We start from the raw sequence: 20,000 nt of genomic DNA on the forward strand, positions 1-20,000 counted from the left end.
ACCCTGTCTGTCTCTCTGTTAGAGCCTAACACCCTGTCTCTCTGTAAGAGCCTAAGTACCCTGTCTCTCTGTTAGAACCTAAACACCCTCTCTCCATGTTAGAGCCTAAACACCCTGTCTCTCTGTTAGAGCCTAAGTACCCTGTCTCTCTCTCTGTTAGAGCCCAAGTACCCTGTCTCTCTGTTAGAACCTAAACACCCTGTCTCTCTGTTAGAGCCTAAGTACCCTGTCTCTCTGTTAGAGCCTAAGTACCCTGTCTCTCTGTTAGAACCTAAACACCCTGTCTCTCTGTTAGAGCCTAAGTACCCTGTCTCTCTGTGTTGGAGCCTAAACACCCTCTGTCTCTCTCTGTGTTATAGCCTACACAACCTGTCTCTCTGTTAGAGCCTACTGTCAAAAGGAAACTATGGCCATCTCAACCTGATTGCATGTGATTTATATGTCTCTAATAGTTAATTGGATCATGCTTATAGTCTGAGCTCAAAACCCCAACATGTGTTCTGATAGGTCGTCCAGGGTCTTATGGCTTTTAACCAGGAGTAACTGTGAGAGAGAGACAGAACGTCTTAAATCACACACTCCAGTAAGCAGATGCTGCGCCCTGTGGGAGCAGGGAGGGACAGAGATAGAGACCAGCTACACTGGCAGTCTGCTGCTGACAACAATAACAACAACAACAACAACAACAACAAGGACTGAGACTCCATTGGCAGTCAGCTACTGTCAACAACAACAACAACAACAAGAATTGAGAGACTACACTGGCAGTCTGCTACTGTCAATAACAACAACAACAAGAACTGAGATAGACTACACTGGCAGTCTGCTACTGTCAACAACAACAACAACACGGTGTGTTATTATCTTATGACCAGTTATTTTAGGCTCCACAACTTTTAGACATACTAGAGATAATGAATACAGGATGACAGCTAAAACAATTATATTTGTAATTCATAACATATTTGCATTATCGTTGTTTTGCATTGGACAGTAGGCCTATTCTGTCCTATAGGCTGACTTTTGCTATTTGATGGGTGCAAGTTAAATACGTCTTCACAGATGTGCACTTTTATGACACTCTATGGATCTATGTGGAACATAATCATTTAATCCTGACAGGACGTCTGACCGAGAAACAGTCTGTTCAGTTCTTACATTATCAGATTACATTGCGGGATAATGAATACCAACCTTTTATATCTCTTGCAAGACTTTTCCATACGGGAGAGAATCCTATACAATGCCCGCACCAAGAGGCGTAAAACTCCACTACTACCGAGGCCGTAGAATTGAACAAAACGGCATCCACGTTATCCGGGGTTAACACGACTATCTGGTCGGAAGCCGTGTACAGACCCGCTTCGGTTGTCAAAGGAAAAAGTAAACACACAAATAAGAAGATCGTGGATATTAATGCATCTCTCATACTGGCGTGTGTTTTCCCCGTAAACCGAGACGTGACACGGCAGCACCGCCGCGCCATCTTCGTGTGTTTTCGCTGACAGCCCGCTCCGCTGCGCTGCGCTCCGAGCGAGCAAGCCAGCCGTATCAGAAAGTGATATAAACTTTTCCCCGCTTTGGTGAGTCGCCCAGCCAGCTCCCTCCTCCTCCTCCTCCTCCTCCTCCTCCAACCACTCTCGCTGCTGCTGCGCTGGGTGAACGCTATTCATGGTGAACAAGGTAGCCTTCCACTACCGTTGTTCTTGACCTCAATTATAGAAAGCAATCTGGCGTCATGATGTGAGAATGTCGAATGTTTTTATTTCCATCTAGCCATAACATTGTCAACAGTCCCCCATTTTGTTGAATCAACCAGTCAAAACAATTCTTTGCCATTTACCAATTAAGATGTTTACAATGGCCAACAAGGCAATAGTCTGTAATTCTCCCCCCCCCATTAGATGTTGTCACAATGTGTCACCGTCAGCTGGTTAGGGCAATGACTCAACTGGTGTCTGTCTGCCTGTGTAGGGTTCCCAGACACAGATTAAGCGTAGGCCTGGACTAAATCACACTTTCAATGGAAAATCTCCATTGAGGATGCTTTTTAGTCTACGATTAGTCTGTTTCCGGGAAACCAGCCCCATGTTACATTCTCAATAAGCGTGATGGCATGGACTCTATGGAGGCTGGTGGAGGTAGAAATCGGAGGGCCGGCTCATTGTAATCACGCGTGTTTGATACCATTCCTTATTACATTCCATGCATTACAATGAGCCCGTCCTCCGATTTCTACCTCCACTGGATACAACGTATAAGTATCTAAATTCCTTCAGGCCATGGGAACTAGCCCTGTCTAGATTGATGGCCGTGTAACCAGTTCTCCTCCTACCATTACCCCTTTGTTAAATATTGACTCTGTGACTTGTTAGATTCATTTACACACAGCCGAGCCAGACCATGACCTGCTCAATTTACAGACCTGTTACCTGAATCTGACCAGTAACATGACAAGGGGTCAGTTTCCGCAAAGCGTCGTAGCTAAAGTAGTACTTTATCTCTAAATCCAGGCCAAACGAAACAGTAAAATGTAATAAAAAAAAAAAAAAAAAAAAAAAAGAGACTCCACATTTTATTACGATTCAGAAATAATGAAAGCTTTATTTACAAATGTCAAAGTTCAATTTAGTTAACAAATATATACTATACACATATTCGCAAAGTCACCAGTTTATTTTACAACGATCGTTCAGCAAGTTCAGCAGCGAGTCAGGTGACCACAGGAGACCGTGTTCTTGTATATTTACACCCAGAACAACAATGTACAAGTCTTCAAGTTCACCTGCGTCAAGTTCACCTGCATCACTCACAGTACATTTTCATAAATAGTCATACACGTTAAAGATAAAACGTTAAACAACGTCCCTATGCTACTTTATTCTACTCAGTTAATTTGATTATCAAACTATTTGTGCCTCATGTAATTTTTTTTCCTTTTACAGTTGAATCTACTGCCCTCACAAGAAGGAGGACCAACACAATGCTGCTTTGACTGATGTGACGGACGGGGTTTGAACCCACGCCGTAAAACAGTTTGCCTGCTGAGCTAAAGCCTGCACTGACTACAGCTTGACAACTGACAGGAGGAGTGTTTGGCTGTTGTGTGTGTGTGTGTGTGTGTGTGTGAGAGGTACAGAGAACTCCAGCTATATTCTGATCTGATAATCCTCATCACAACTACAAGGCTTACAAACGGTTGTCTGATCCACACAGAATAAATGTATCTGACTGCATAGTTAGAAACATGGGGAGGCTGGTGGAGGTAGAAATCGGAGGACGGGCTCATTGTAATGCATGGGATGGAATGAGGAACGGTATCAAACATGTGATTTCTACCTCCACCAGCCTCCACACGTGTTTGATACCATTCCTCATTCCGTCCCATGCATTGCAATGAGCCCGTCCTCCGATTTCTACCTCCACCAGCCTCCCCTGTTAGGAATATAAACCTTCTCCCACAGCGGTTACAATGAACAGTGACCCATCTAGAGTTGTTGCTATAAGCAGCCTTGCGATAAAAGGCTCTCTTAGGAACGACAGTAACATCATCTGACTACTGTAATCACATGACTAACAGCTGTGGACCAGACGCGGAGGCATCAAAGGAGAGATGGGCCTCAACAGGGACATTTACAGGTAGAGAAGGGCTCCCAACAATGATCTACGTCCCTATCGGTAGACAGGTGGGTATACAGATCAGTGGGCGACGACAGACACAGTTTCAACACCCACCCTGGTTAAAGCCTCTTGGTAGATTAAACATGTTGTGGGTGGAAATGCAAAACTGTACGCAAACATGTTCCATCCCCAGGACAAGGATAAGGTCACTTTGCTAAGAGACAGCGACAGTGGGCCGGCGTTCGCATTGGGCAGCCTGTATAGATAAGTGGGATCACAGTGGGCCAGCGTTCGCATTGGCAGCCTGTATAGATAAGTGGGATCACAGTGTTCCAGCGTGGGAGCTGGGAGAGCAGAGGACTAGGACAGGGTTGTTGACTGGTAGCTAGGGCACACAGTTCAATCACACACACACAGACACACAGACACACACACAGATACACACACAGATACACGCACGCGCACACACACACACAGACACAGACAGACAGACAGACACACACACAGATACACGCACGCGCACACACACACACACACACAGACAGACAGACAGACAGACACACACACACACACACACAGACGCGTGCGCACACACACACACACACACACACACACACGTTGCTGGGCTATCAGAGACATGGTGTACGTGTCCAGTGGAGAGAACGCCACATCCTGATAGGGTGCGAGGCTACAGTTTCTCATATGAATCAGAGGTGAGTCACAGTAACATTAGCATCCAGTGGCATTAGCAATCATTAGCAATGCAGAGCAAACAGACTGATCTGTATGTGTGTGCGTGCGTGTGTGTGTGTCTGAGCAAACATAGACTGATCTGTGTTTCGTGTATATGTGTGTGTGTGTGTGTGTGTGTGTCTGAGCAAGAGGGCAAAAGGGGGGGTTCTCAAAGGGGGAGTTCTCTAACACGACCATGCTTGGGTACAGTACACACTGGGTACGGCAGGCCCTGAAGTTTAACAGTTTGGGGTCGAGAAAAGCGTTGTCGTATAAAGTATTTATGAAAAAAGGGTTTGGTACATGTGTGTGTAAATAACATTGAGAAGAAAAAGAGGTCTGTAAAGGTTGAGACTGGTGTAGCTGAGAGCCGTTACATAATCAAACACAACTAAAGAGGCACTTGAACAGAGTTCAGAGTTCAGGGGTTAAAGGCTGATCAAGGTTGGAATCCAGCATGAGTGTTGCATGTTAGTAACCAGGGGAGGCCGGTGGAGGTAGAAATCAGAGGACGGGGCTTATTGTAATGCATGGAACGGAATGAGGAATGGTATCAAACACACTGTGTTACAATGAGCCCGTCCTCCGATTTCTACCTCCCCCAGCCTCCCCTGGTAGTAATCGAACCAGGTAAAGGATCAGGGCTTCAGTTAGCTGCTGAGCCAGCTAGAGACAACGCGATGGAAGAATTTGAGGACAGTGTTTAAACTCATCAGTTACTAATATCCAGATATTTAAATATTAAATACAAATAGGATCTTTGCATTTTTTCTTCTCTCGGACAAGTTAGAATAACATTCTTTTTCTTTTTTTTAAGTCCCTATACAACGTCCTCCTTGTGCTTTGTTATTTCATCGCTTTAACAAAATGTTAAAAATCTTTGTTTCTAGCTAAACATGTTATCAGTAAGATTACTTCACAAATTAGATTTTTTTCCCCTAATCAAATCATGTCCATTCAATAAATATTACAACACAGGAGACGTTTTTATACAATCAAATCGGATCTGAAATCCCCTATGAAGCTCCTATATTCACTGTCTCATCTCCAGCCATTGTTCAGAAACGTAAATAATGTACAGGCCACTCCTGAATGCACAGTAGACATCAGTTAGTCTGTCCTGGAACAGTCAACGTAGCAGCTTGGATGACCTTAATGCTAAGACATGGCACTGTCCAATCAGAGCACACTCCATCAAGAACAGACCAATAGGAGTACAGGCGTTGGAGGTGGGACTTGTGACAAGGCGGCTTCCCATTGGTTAAAAGGCTGGGTAGGAGGTGTTCGGTGTAAGACAGACAGGTGGTGGGTCCAGTCAGGAGTTCTGGTCCCGAGGTGTGTGTCAGATGGGTCGCAGGGTGGGTAGAAGGCATCAAAACATGGTTGGCACAGTGGCTGTGGGAAGAACTGGTGGTCCTGTTGGTTTTGGGGTAACCCGGGTTATAGGGCTCAGGACTGGGCCGCTCCCCTGGACCGCTTGTCCTGTATCTGAGTCAGAACCTCAGCTGTGTCCTTTATCAAAGCATCAAAGATCCCGTCTGCCAGCTGCATTTTAACATACAGCTCGTCCTCGTCATAATTCACCCACTGGGACTCCTCCTCATGCAGCTCCTGGACCTGAGACACACACGCATGCACACACGCAGGCACACACACACACACACACACACACACACACACACACACAAACAGTTCATTAGCTTGGTGGTTTCAAACATAGGAGAACAAAATCTACAAGTACTTCTGAAACTGAAAGACCTAATTATCTGGGGGACTCATTAGATAGGAGAACAAAATCTAAGGGCCGGTTTACCGGACCCAGATTAAGCCTGTAATAGAGAATCCTCAGGCTTAATCTGTGTCCGGGAATCTACCCATAAAGGTTTGCATACATGTAAGCTTATACAAGACCTTTACATAGAAAGTTGGTAACATGAAATGAAATGAATACATTTGAATCATCTCAGAGCTGGTTTGTCTGTTTAACGTGCTTCCTTTGTTAATATTTTGCTATTTTGTAAATTTCTTGTCAATATTTGCTATTGTTTTTGTATATGTCCCATGCACCAACCTCACCAAGTCAATTTCCTGTATGTGCAAATATACTTGGCCAAAAAATAGAATTCTGATTGTGATTCTGATTCTTACCAGTATATGGTCGACTCGGTCACGTTTCTTCCTCCCAAACTTGAGCATCTTCTGCCAGTCAGTCTTCTGGGTCCTGTCCTTCTTCAGACCGTACAGCTTCAGGACCTCAGCCGTGATGAAGGCCTGGAGGACAGGGAGACACATGAGAACATGACGTGGTCATTTTAGAATAGAAGAATAAGAAGAGGGAGAAGAAATAACATAAATAAAGAACAGAATAATTCCTGAGGTTTCATCAGGGAGAAATAAAGTTATTCTATTTGATCAAATACAAAATTGGGCGATCAGCATTAGAGAAGCTTTGAATCCTAAGCAACGTGCCCAGTGGTGGGTACAGGTTGTTTGAAGTACAGTAGACCAACATACAGCACTATAAACAGGTATCTAAGCTGTGTGAAGTTATGGGTGGTGGTGCTCATTTTGAATGACCTATCTTTTGAGGCTTTTGATAAGCCATAACTTCACACTGAACTCCTTTAGTGCAGAGGGTGAATAAAGTCGCAGACATTTTCAACATTCTAGAGTGCCATTGGTCAGTTTTATTCACCAAAAAGGCATTAATTATGATGCTTCATTTTGTAGCCAATCAAAGTATTGTTGCTAGGTAAACACCACATAAAACACTTGGTACTCTAAGTGGTGAGTGTTCCGGAACTCTTTGGCAGTTGGTGATTTAAAACAGTTTTGGGTCATTGATGCAACAGTGTTAGCACCTCTGCATGGCCCGCTAACCCTGGCATACGGACCTGTATGGTGCTGATGTCACCCGGGACCTTGACCCGGTGGCAGTGAGACACGTTGACCCGGCGGGGCTTGACCCACTGGGGCTGGTGGGCGTTGGGATCCTCGGCATAGATTTCCTGGATGAACTCCCACGACAAGTCATAGACAGCCTGGAGGGAGGGAGGGAGGGTGGATACAGCTCAATTATAGGCCTTCATGTTTTTAAATGCAATTCAATCAGACCTGGATCAAATAAACATGTCAATACTTGAGCTGTGCTTGATTTAGTTTGCCTGGTGAGACGGAAAGATCCGAGAATCAAACACAACTAAAATACTTCCCAGTATTTCCCATACAGTATGCATTTGACCCATGTCTAAACACGTTGTGTTTGATACCATTCCTCATTCCATTCATTACAATGAGCCCGTCCTCCGATTTCTACCTCCGCCAGCCTCCCCTGTTGGAAGTGGTCCTCACCTGTCGGTAGCTGCGGACACAGACCGCCTCCTGGTCCTGTCCTTTGGCGTCGAGGCCCAGGAACTCCTCAGAGGCCTGGGGGGTCGTTAGCCCTGCCAGGCTCTGGTTGCCCCCCTGGCCCAGACCACAGCTCTCCCAGATCTCCTTGGTTGCCGCGTGGACCAGCTTCTCCACCTGTGGGGCGCTGTGGGGCACCACCATGGCAGGCTGCTCGGGCACCTTGGGGGGCAGGGGCAGCTCCGGTCTGGGGGGGGTCTTGGCCTGCTCCCCCCCTGGGACCACCAGGCCCCCCAGGGCTAAAGACCCAGACAGCCCCCCCGCCGCCTCCTCTCGCTCCTCCTCCTCCTCCCTCTGTTTCTGCCTCTGCTGCTCTCGGCGGGAGCTGAGGCCGAAGTCCTCGTCGAACCAGTCCTGCTCGTCTCCCAGCTCGTCCAGCAGCTCGCGGCTGAGCTCCAGCTCTGCTAGCCTCTTCGCTAGCTCCTCTTGGCCGCTGGCCCCCAGAACGGGACTCTCCTACAGGGGCAGAGAAGGGAGACATGGACCCTCAGCACAACACATTACTGACAGAGCACATAAAATAGTTATACTTTGAAACAGTAATCATCTCTTTCAAGTCATCCAAATACACTAAAAAGAGTAAGACACATTTCTCACTGTGGTTCAAATCTACACAAGGGAAGGAAAGAGAGCACCAAATTCAATAGTATATAAGCCTACGGGCAAATACAGGACTTGTTGTTCGGACTTTGGACGTGCACACATCTCAAAATAGGGTCTTTTGAGGTCCATCAAAAGGGGATGCTTGTCAACAGCGCTGGATAACGCAATTACTGTACTGTTGTCATTCCCCAGGGCTATCTTATCAGTAGTCAATCATTAACACTGCAACCATCTGTTGGGAAACCCCACTACAATGGATGATAGATGTTCTACTCACTGTCAACGATCTGTTCAACTAACTACCCTTTAACCTGTTCTTACCCTAAACCTTGTCAATTGTTGCATATCAGCAACAAGTTGGAGTTTTCAGGATTTTCCCTAAAGAATGTAAGAGGGGGGGGGGGGGGGGGGCTGCTTAGTGGCGTAGCACCACGTAATCGCAAGGTCGCAAATCCTGGTTCGATTCTGACCCTCGACCTATCTTGCATGTCATCCCTCCTCTCTCTCCCATCCTTCCTGTCTCTATCTCTCAATAAAGCAGAAATGCCCTAAAAACATATTTAAAAAAAGAATGTAAGAGCATCGCTGCGTCAACTTGTCGACTACGTAAACATTTCAGAGGGAATTAAACTCGCATTTCTATATTTCAATGCCAATAACATCGTAGTTAAAAAAAAGTGAAAAGCTAAAGTGAAAGGATTATTATGTTCCTCAGCTAATCAGCCGTATCAGTGGTATTTTTTAGCCCGTTTTGACATGAATTAAATGCGAGTTGGTTTTGACAGAGCAATCCAGCGCCACCTTGTTCAAAAACCCTGGGGAGAACCCTGGTTTCACATGGACTCACCGGGCGGTTACAGAGTTCTGGAGATGACACGTCCTGCTGCTCTGCGTCTGAGAAGAAGGGAAGGCCGTCCTTCTGTGTGACCAGGGGCTTGGAGATCTTCTCCTCCCCTCCCTCCTCCTCTTCACTGGAGAAGTCCACAGTGATGTGATTGGCTACCGCTATCTTCTCCTCCTTGGCCTTTCTGATGAGGGTGATCTGCTTCACTGCATCCTTCACAAAGTTGTTGAGCAGCTTATCAGCGAAAGCGCTGAGCGCATCTGTTTCTCTGTCCTTACCATCCTGTGTCTCAGCCCATTTCTGAAGGTCTAGCTGGTCTGCAGGGATGTCGGTGGTGGTGATGGTGGTCTTCGGAAGGATGTCCAGGCTTGTCCGCTCTATGGGGGCAGTGGTGCTCTCCTTCAGAGTCCCCAGGCCCATCCGGTCCATGTCAGAGATGAATAGGCTCGTAGGAACGTCCTCAAACTCCAGGATGATGCTTCGGCTCCCTCCGTTGGGGATGGGGGGACACCGGTCCTCTTTAGGATCACCGGAGTGTAAGTCCAGATGGGGCTTGTTATCTTTGGTGGAGGTTATGATGTTGTTGAGGTGTTCAGCTGGTTCCTCCCTCCCATCACTGGGTCCTCTGTCTCCAGGCTGAAGGTTCTTACGAGAAGACGTCTCCTCTTGGTTGTTCTGTTGACCTCCATGTTGTTGGTGGGACTTCTTCTCGGTGGCGCTGCGTTTCTTCTTCTCCTGGTCGGACTTGTCGTCGAAGGTCGAGTCCTCGTCCTCCGTGGTTGTGTCCACGTAGACCTCGTACTTCTCCGGCAGGCGGGAGATCTTGTCGGGCGGGGCGAAGATGCCATGGCGTTCGTCGCAGTTGAAGTATGCAGTGCCGTCGTAGGTGCCGTTGTTGCTGCCCTCCGATTTGTCCAGCTCCACGCCGGCCCAAAACCCGTTGGCGAAGCTGGTGCGACCTTTGAACCTCAGGGTGCCAGGCTGCACGCTGCTGACCAACACCCGGTCCCCCAGGCTGAAGCTGGGCATCTCATCCAGGACTGGGGAGGGGGTCCGGGTGGGGGAGCGGTCTGAGCTGGTGACCTTCTCCTTGGGCTTCTCCTCCTGGGTCTCCTCCCTGGTCTGGCTGAGGAGCTCCAGCAGTCTGTCAGAAAGAGGGCTGCTGACATTGGAGGCTTCAGACCGTCCACTCAACTCTTCCGCGATGTCCTCTTCCACCACCTCCTCCTCCTCCTGGCTGCTGTTGAGGCCAGAGTGGCCGGGGGAACCCCCCCCAGACCCTCTGGTCTCTGGGCGGGACGGGGAAGGGGGCTGGGAGCCCTGGCGGTCCTCTCTGGGAGAAGACTCCACTGAGGACTCAAAGTCTTCGTGGTAACCATCACCAGAGGGAGGAGATGCCTCCTCGATCTTCACTGAAGCCTCCCTCTTGGAAGAGAAGATGTCAGAGTCTGGGCTGGGGGGGCTGATATCTCCTCTGGGCTCTGTGGCAGCAGACAGGGATCTGTTAGAGAGGGATGTACCGGAATTGATGACATCGTCAGCATGGAGAGAACCCTCCTCCAGCCTCTCTCTCTGCACCCCCTCTAGACTGCTCTTGGGGGACAGATGACCTGGTTCCTCTGCCCTGGAGGACACGTGGTCCTGTAGAGGCTGCTGAGTGGCTTGTCTCTGCCCCATGTCTAGTTTGTGTAGATGGTCTACGTGACGGTCTTCAGACTGCTCCTGATCGGACTCCTCAAGCTCCTCCAAGACCTCAGAGTGGTGGCTGGAGATGTCGGCGCTGTCCTGCCCAGCAAGGGTGGCCCGTGGCTGGGCTAGATCGCTCAGGGCCTGGGCCGCCCTGGAGGTCTGAAGCCTGGGGAGGGCTTCGGGGGATAGGAGGCCTCTCAGACCGTTGGGGGTCTGGGTGTGGTCCGGGCTGCCGTAGACGGGGGTGGGGGTCACCGTGGGGGGGTCCTCGTCTGACGATTCCTCACGTGCAGAGGTGTGTTTACTACGTCCAGGTGGTGTGAGGTCATCTGTGAACAACACAGACATGGGATAGATTAGGTGTTCTTGTCGTAGTATGTGCATGAAGGTGAAAGTGGCTAGGGCATGTGATAAGAACAGTGAGAAGTTGACAACCCACCGTGTTCTAAAGGAGAGTCTGAGAGGGTCCTGTCAACCTTCTCAGAGTCAGAGACCACCTTCCAGTTTTCATTGGTTTCAGCCCTGGGGAGAAAGGTTTGTTTAGATTAAGGGAATTGGATCCTACAGGGCACAGGGGTTCCCAACCCTTTTCACCTGGAGGCCCCCCATTTCACACCGAATGAAATTCGTGGCCCCCATTTGAAATATATTTTTTTGTTCTAAAATACATTCCAGATATTGTAAAAAGTCAGTCATTGTCCCAAAGTTTTTTGATGTCCTGGTATAATTTTGTTGAGTCATTAACCTTTTCTCTGTGAGTAACACGCTGGTCAGGTAGTGGGATGATCAATGTAGTCATTTGTGGAATATGTGTATTTTTTTGTATCCCCCTTGGTGGGTCCTGCCAGACAGGTTGGGAACCATAGCGTTAGTGTATACTGCAGGTATACTGTACCTGTATGGTGGAGGAGGAGGTCTGATCTTAGGTTTCTCTATGGCTGAGGAGGGGGTTTTAATCTGAGGCTTGGTAGCTGGTGTAGAGTCTGGCTCCTTGTTCAGCTCTGCCTTGGTCTTCTGGATGAAATCATTGTAGGACTAGATAGACACACACACACACACACACACACACACACACACACACACACACACACACACACACACACACACACACACACACACACACACACACACACACACACACACACACACACACAGACACAGACAGACACAGACAGACACACACACACACACACACACACACACACACACACACACAGACAGACACACACACAAGACCAAGTTAGCATCTGCTCTCTGTGATGAACACACACACAAGACCAAGTTAGCATCTGCTCTCTGTGATGAACACACACACAAGACCCAAGTTAGTATCTGCTCTCTGTAATGAACGCACACACAAGACAAAGTTGGTCTGTAATCAGGTCTTGGCTAACTGAAGGGAGCAGACCAGATTAAGATGATGTACTTAGTCTCTGTCTCTCTGTCTCTCTCCCTCCCTCTCTCTCTCTAACAAACCCCCCCACACAGACACACACCCCCACACAAACACACCCCCACACACCCCCCCACACACACCCACACACACACCTCTAGCTGCTTCAGCAGGCTGGCCTCCTGGGCTTTCAGACGTTCCTTGTGCCTCTTCTTCTGCTCCTTCTTCAGCTGGTAGACCACAGACTTGCGTTTGCGGAGCTCCTCTTTGAGGGCGCAGATACGGCTCTCGATGTCACTCTGTTCCGACATGGGCTCTGGAACACAGTATGGTAAGCGGCGTTAAGAATGCAACCTCCAGTCCACGCCAGCCTGATTAGCACAGTAATCCACCTCAGACCCACTGTACTCAAACTCACATGATGGAGGGAAATGTGTTATTTATTTGTTTATTTATTTACAGGCATTCATAGGTTTCCCTTAAAGCCATGTACAAGTTAGTGCTATGTTATGTGCTAAGTTAGTGCTATGTTATGTGCTAAGTTAGTGCTATGTTATGTGCTAAGTTAGTGCGATGTTATGTGCTAGGTTAGCGCTATGTTAGTACTGTTATGTGCTATGTTAGTGCTATGCTAGTACTATGTTAGCGCTATGTTATGTGCTATGTTAGTACTGTTATGTGCTATGTTAGCGCTATGTTAGAGCTATGTTAGTACTGTTATGTGCTATGTTAGTGCTATGTTATGTGCTATGTTAGTACTGTTATGTGCTATGTTAGTACTGTTATGTGCTATGTTAGTGCTATGTTAGTACTGTTATGTGCTATATTAGTGCTATGTTAGTACTGTTATGTGCTATGTTAGTGCTATGTTATGTGCTATGTTAGTACTGTTATGTGCTATGTTAGTGCTATGTTATGTACTACGTGGGTTGGCTTTGGTGAAACTGACCCCTGGTTGGGTTGTATCTGGAGATGAAAAGCACTGTGTTCACAACGGCAGTAAAGCAGACCAGCCACCACAGGTACAGGACTACAAACAAGCTAGCTCGGTTTGTGTGTGTGCTCCCATTAGCACAGCTAAGCAGGCAGCTACAGGACTACGAACATAGCTGTGTGTGTGTGTGTGTGTGTGGTTGTGTGTTGTTGTGTGTGTGTGTGTGTGTGTGTGTGGTTGTGTGTTGTTGTGTGTGTGTGTGTGTACTCCCATTAGCAAAGCTAAGCAGGCAGCTACAGGACTACGAACATAGCTGTGTGTGTGTGTGTGTGGTTGTGTGTTGTTGTGTGTGTGTGTGTGGTTGTGTGTTGTTGTGTGTGTGTGTACTCCCATTAGCAAAGCTAAGCAGGTAGCCACAGGACTACGATTATAGCTGTGTGTGTGTGTGTGTGTGTGTGTGTGTACTCCCATTAGCAAAGCCAAGCAGGTAGCCACAGGACTACGATTATAGCTGTGTGTGTGTGTGTGTGTGTGTGTGTGTGTGTGTGTGTGTGTGCGCGTGTGTGTACTCTCATTAGCAAAGCTAAGCAGGTAGAGTATCAGGGAAGTGCTCACATAATGCTTTTACAGCAGCATCACATTATGCTGCCTGCATAGTCCTGTCCTGTTCTCAACACCTCCACAAGAACAGAGACATACTGTGTGTGTGTGTGTGTGTGTGTGTGTGAGAGAGAGAGAATGTGTGTGTGTGTGTGTGTGTGTGTGTGTATGAGAGTGTGTGTGTGTGTGTGTGTGTGTGTGTATGAGAGTGTGTGTGTGTGTGTGTGTGTGTGTGTATTAACTCACCAGTGTGTGTGGCTGAGGGGGCGTGGGTGGTCCTGGCCTGGCTGTCTGTCCGGGAGGTCGAGCGGAGCTGCATCTTACTGCTGCCCTCATGGAGAGAGGGAGTGCTGAGGCTGGCTCTAGCAGAGGGAGACTGGACAGAAGAGAGAGGAGAGGGCTCAGGACAGGACACACGCGCACACACACACACACACACACACACACACACACACACACACACACACACACACACACACACACACACACACACACACACACACACACACACACACACACACAGAGACAGACAGACAGACACACACACACACACAGAGACACACGAACAGCAAAACTGGGGTTCACCAGCCTCCCCTGCAACTACGCCCCCCCCCTCCGCCTGTCACTCTACACCAAACATCTCACACACACACACAAAAAAAACAAACACACTCTCTAAGTTTGGCCTGAGATATTGCCTCTACTGGAACGTACACAAACTCCTTCCTCTGCTCTTGCAAGTATGCCACATTCTGTCTTGTGGTAGACTTTAGGGAAACTTGAACATAGATTCTAAATTCCAAAAACACTTAAACCACAAATTATATTACTTGGTCTCCATAGGAATTCGGGTGAAGAAAGACTTAGTGTACACAAGCGGTTGATGCACAACACAAGGTCACAGAATGATACAGTAATAGAGAGGTGCATCTGAGTCCAGACAAAGGAGTGTATTCACTGGTGTGCCCCGTGGAGACATCAGCTTCACACGCACGCACGTACACACGCACACACACACACACACTCTAATATGCACACACACACTCTCTAATATACACACACATGTGCACGCGCGCACACACACACACACACACACACACACACACACACACTCTCATATACACACACATGCATGCGCACACACACACTCTCTAATATACACACACATGTGCACGCGCGCACACACACACACACACACACACACTTCACTCTCAGCAAGATGAGACTGAATACACTGGCCTGCAATAATCCTGTTAACACATTGCAACTGTCACTAGTTTTCCAATAACCAATTATATTAAATAACCCCCCAATATCATAGAACATATCATGGAAGGGTCAGATAACCAGTACATACACCGGGCCCAGACAAGTCATGAAAACGTCCTGCGGAGAACAATGCTTCCGTCGTGGGTGACATGCGTTTCATACAGGGTCTAGCCAGAAGACTGGCATCGGCTATGGGGAGCTCTTACCCGCTTGCTGCCCGGGGGAGAGTCAAACTCCTGGGTGTAGCTGTGGAGGCTGGGGTGGGCGGAGCTGGGGCTGGGGTGGGTGGAGATGGGGCTGGGGTGGGCGGAGGAGGGGCTGGGGTGGGTGGAGGAGGGCTGCTCAGAGACAGAGCCAGGCTGCTCTGTGGAGATGGAGGAAGGGCTGTCTGGAGGCTGGGACCCTGAGAGCTCTGTGTGGACGCTGGACCCCGTCCCCACGGGAGAGTAGTCACCCCTACTCACAGACTCTGAGGGGACAAACACACAGAGACGTTAGATGTTGCCGGTGTGTGTGTGTATGTTAGAGTGTGTGTATGTGTGTTTTAGAGAGTGTGTGTGTGTGTATGTGTATGTTAGTGTGTGTGTGTGTGTATTAGAGAGAGAGTGTGTGTTAGAGAGAGTGTGTGTGTGTATGTTAGTGTGTGTGTGTATGTGTATGTTAGTGTGTGTGTGTGTGTGTGTATTAGAGAGAGAGTGTGTGTTAGAGAGAGTGTGTGTGTGTATGTTAGTGTGTGTGTGTATGTGTATGTTAGTGTGTGTGTGTGTGTGTTAGTGTGTGTGTGTATGTGTATGTTAGTGTGTGTGTGTGTGTATTAGAGAGAGAGTGTGTGTTAGAGAGAGTGTGTGTGTGTATGTTAGTGTGTATGAGCACGTGTTAGAGAGAGAGAGTGTGTGTATGTGTATGTTAGTGTGTGTGTGTATTAGAGCAGCGTTTCCCAACCGCTGTGCCGCGGCACACTAGTGTGCCGTGAGAGATCGTTGGGTGTGCCGTGAGAAATTATCCAATTTCACTTTTTTTTAAATTAACATTTATTAATTATTATCTGCAAATAATATGCCATTGTCGAGTGTCTGTGCTGTAATATAGTGACTGGCAGAGTAATGTAATATTCGTCCGGGTGGCAGCAGGTAGCTAATTGCCTCGTTCCTTCTTAGAGACAAGAGAATTAGTGACACATGCGACAGGTCGTGGTGACAGTGATGGAGAAGTTTTTAAAAAGGAAAAATGTAAACTCCGAACTGGGCCCTGGACAAGATTCTGACCCAGGTGAAGGCCCTAGTATGAGTGGTGGTAAAAAGAAAGCAAAGACGGTGAGCTCGAGGCAATACAGCGAAAGCTATCTTCCAACAGCGCCATGGTGCCAAGCAAGCTTAAACGCCATCTCCAAACGAAACACCCGTCGCTTCAAAACAAGCCGATGGACTATTTTGTGAAAACACAGAGAAACAGGCAACTTTTATGAGAAAAACCACAAAGGTAAATGAGAAAGCCCTCAAAGCTAGTTACCTAGTTGCTGAACTCGTAGCTAAATCAAAAAGGTCCCACTCTGTGGCAGAGACATTAATACTACCTGCCTGCAAAGCCATTGTCAACGAGATGCTCGGCCCTGACGCGGTTAAAGACATAGCTAAAGTCCCGCTCTCAGATAACACAATTGCCAGGCGTATTGATGACATGTGTACAGACATCGAAAGTCATGTTTTGGGAAAGATACGCATCAGTAGGAAATTTGCGTTGCAACTTGATGAGTCTACGGATATTAGTGGACATTCTCAGCTCTTGGCCAATGTGCGTTTTGTGGATGGAGATGCCATTAGAGAAAACTTCCTATTTTGCAAGGCACTGCCAGAAAAAACAACAGGAGAGGAAATGTATATAATATTGTAATTATATATACTGTATCAGGCTACAGTGTCATTTTGTAACATTTTTGGTTGGTGGTGTGCCGCAAGATTCTTCCAATGTAAAAAATGTGCCGTGGCTCAAAAAAGGTTGAAAAACACTGTATTAGAGAGTGTGTGTGTGTGTGTATGTTAGTGTATGAGTGTGTGTTAGAGAGAGAGTGTGTGTGTGTGTATGTGTATTAGAGAGTGTGTGTGTGTATGTGTATGTTAGTGTATGTGTGTGTATGTTAATGTGTGTGTGTATTAGAGACTGTGTGTGTGTATGTGTATGTTAGTATGTGTGTGTGTGTGTGTATGTTAATGTGTGTGTGTATTAGAGACTGTGTATGTGTATGTGTATGTTAGTGTGTGTGTGTGTGTGTGTGTGTATGTTAGTATGTGTGTATTATAGAGAGAGTGTGTGTCAACATCTCTCCACCCCTCTCACCTCTGTCAGTCCTACCGTCGGGGCTGTCGTGGCCGGTGCTGGGGCTGGCGTTGGAGCTGTCTCTGTGGTCAGACCCGTCTCCCCTCCCTCCCCCCTGGCCCTCCTCCCTCCCCCTCTCCCTGTCCCAGGCGGCCAGGGCCTCCTTCTCCATCTTCCGTACATCGGCCTCCTCGGCATCCAGCCTCTGCTTCCACTCGAGCAGCTCCTCGGCATGGCGACGCCTCTGCATCAGCTGCTGCTCCCGCTTGGTCAGGAACCTGGTGGAGGAGAGGAGGGATGGGGGGAGGAGAGGAGAGGAGGGATGGGTGGGGGAGAGGAGAGGAGGGGGGGGAGGAGGAGAGGAGAGGAGGGATGGGGGGAGGAGAGGAGAGGAGAGGAGAGGAGAGGAGAGGAGAGGAGAGGACGGATGGGTGGAGGAGAGGAGAGGAGGGATGGGGGAGGAGAGGAGAGGAGAGGAGGGATGGGGGAGGAGAGGAGAGGAGAGGAGAGGAGAGGAGAGGAGGGATGGGGGAGGAGAGGAGAGGAGAGGAGGGATGGGGGAGGAGTGGAGAGGAGGGAAGGGTGGAGGAGAGGAGAGGGGGGGGAGGAGGAGAGGAGAGGAGGGATGGGGGGAGGAGAGGAGAGGAGGGATGGGGGAGGAGAGGAGAGGAGAGGAGAGGAGGGATGGGTGGAGGAGAGGAGAGGAGAGGAGAGGAGGGATGGGTGGAGGAGAGGAGAGGAGGGATGGCGGAGGAGAGGAGAGGAGGGATGGCGGAGGAGAGGAGAGGAGAGGAGAGGAGGGATGGGTGGAGGAGAGGAGAGGAGAGGAGAGGAGGGATGGGTGGAGGAGAGGAGAGGAGAGGAGAGGGATGGGTGGAGGAGTGGAGAGGAGGGATGGGTGGAGGAGAGGAGAGGAGAGGAGAGGAGAGGAGAGGAGAGGAGAGGAGGGATGGGTGGAGGAGAGGAGAGGAGAGGAGAGGAGAGGAGAGGGATGGGTGGAGGAGTGGAGAGGAGGGATGGGTGGAGGAGAGGAGAGGAGGGGAGGGATGGGTGGAGGAGAGGAGAGGAGGGATGGCGGAGGAGAGGAGAGGAGAGGAGAGGAGGGATGGGGGAGGAGTGGAGAGAGAGAAAGCACAAAGAAGGGGGGACAATCTGTGTGAGGAGAAGTGAAGTGGTTGGAACATTGTCAAAACCCCCCCGTAAACTTTCACCGCAAACCTTAAACCCCAGGGGTAGAACGCACACACACACACACACACACGCACAGACAAACACACACACACACACACAAACACAAGCATATGTGCACAAACGCACACACATCCACACACATCCACACACACACACACACACACACACACACACACACACACACACACACACAAATACAAGCAAATGTGCACAAACGTGGGCACACACGTCATCCAAACCATGGACAGACAGGGCTTCAATCTGATACCATAGAGCACAAGCCACCAACCTCCCCCCCAAGCATCAGAGCACAGCACAAGCATTGGTCCACAGGGAGAACAGGTACCAAGGTACAGTGGCCCGAAGGACCGGGTGAGAGTCATGCATCGGGTTGGACCCCAGGGTTTAACACAAGAGGGTTTTAACATCAGGAGAACATCAGTCAAACACAACAAGGTTCAACACACATTCCAAAACAACATCCCAGAATATACTCTGTGTGTCTCTATGGGTGTAACTTTGGTCGTGAACTCAATGAAACACAAAATAGAATTTAAAAAAAATAAAGAAAATAAAGAAATAAAAATAATAATTTAAAATATATATATATATACACACATTATATATGTATATATATACACACACACACTGCTGAGAATGAAATTAGACACGCAATATATTATACATGATACATGATTACACATAAATGATAGGTTTCAGTGTGAGTTATTCAGCTATTGTGCGTATTGACTACAGGGGAGGCTGGTGGAGGTAGAAATCGGAGGACGGACTGATTGTAATGCATTGAACGGAATGATATGAATGAATGGTATCAAACACACGTGCTTCAGCCCGTCCTGATTTCTACCTCCGCCAGCCTCCCCTTATTGACTATAACAGGTACAAATACCAGTGCTGTATTGTTTAGCTTGGACCACAGTCAGAAACCTCTCTCTCCTGCACCAATTCATACTGAGGATAAGAGAGAGCGCCCTGTAAGACTGTGGACTAAACAGGCCCCTCAATTCTATTAAGCCCATTGGCTATAGATCCTCGTTATCCAATCAGAGGCAACAGTCACCTAATAAGGGGCGTAGTGAAGATTGACTGGGTCATTAAATAGAGGAGACTATTTATCTCTGTTACAGAGCTGGCCAGAGGCCCTGGCTCTGCTGTGGGACCATACAAACAGTTTGGCTGACTCACTGTGTCTGGGCTCTGAGTACTGGGCAGTAGGGACATGAGGGGAATTAGAGATGAGTCATTTACTCTGAATGGAGCTGAGTGAGCCATTCACTCTGAATGGAGTTTAATATGATTCATTCACTCTGAATGGAGTTAAATATGATTCATTCTCTCTGACTGGAGTTAACTATGATTCATTCATTTTGAATGGCGTTAAA

At 48.2% G+C, this 20,000-nt stretch overlaps 2 protein-coding genes across 6 annotated transcripts in view; both read right to left on the bottom strand.

Moving 5' to 3' along the window:
• The window catches only part of qsox1 (quiescin Q6 sulfhydryl oxidase 1), a gene marked incomplete at its 5' end in the record, with an annotated part of 28,694 nt that extends 27,208 nt beyond the window's left edge, over positions 1–1,486 (bottom strand). Inside the window, one exon of the mRNA XM_083695225.1 lies at positions 1,195–1,486. Within this exon, the coding sequence (XP_083551351.1) occupies positions 1,195–1,486 (292 nt within the window). The remainder of the gene's footprint in view (positions 1–1,194) is intronic.
• Positions 1,487–5,150: 3,664 nt separating this feature from the next.
• Positions 5,151–20,000, bottom strand: part of cep350 (centrosomal protein 350) — a 67,649-nt gene continuing 52,799 nt past the window's right edge. For all 5 annotated transcript variants that reach the window (XM_083695728.1, XM_083695726.1, XM_083695725.1 and 2 more), the window contains 11 exons: positions 17,428–17,684; positions 15,300–15,562; positions 14,071–14,200; positions 12,446–12,606; positions 11,793–11,932; positions 11,337–11,419; positions 9,212–11,226; positions 7,705–8,217; positions 7,248–7,394; positions 6,502–6,624; positions 5,151–5,970 (listed from right to left, as the gene is read on the bottom strand). In XM_083695728.1, the coding sequence (XP_083551854.1) occupies positions 5,803–5,970; positions 6,502–6,624; positions 7,248–7,394; positions 7,705–8,217; positions 9,212–11,226; positions 11,337–11,419; positions 11,793–11,932; positions 12,446–12,606; positions 14,071–14,200; positions 15,300–15,562; positions 17,428–17,684 (4,000 nt within the window). In that variant the 3' untranslated portion in view covers positions 5,151–5,802. The remainder of the gene's footprint in view (positions 5,971–6,501; positions 6,625–7,247; positions 7,395–7,704; positions 8,218–9,211; positions 11,227–11,336; positions 11,420–11,792; positions 11,933–12,445; positions 12,607–14,070; positions 14,201–15,299; positions 15,563–17,427; positions 17,685–20,000) is intronic.

Source organism: Argentina silus (assembly GCF_951799395.1).
Source record: "Argentina silus genome assembly, chromosome: X".
NCBI classification, from domain to species: domain Eukaryota; kingdom Metazoa; phylum Chordata; class Actinopteri; order Argentiniformes; family Argentinidae; genus Argentina; species Argentina silus.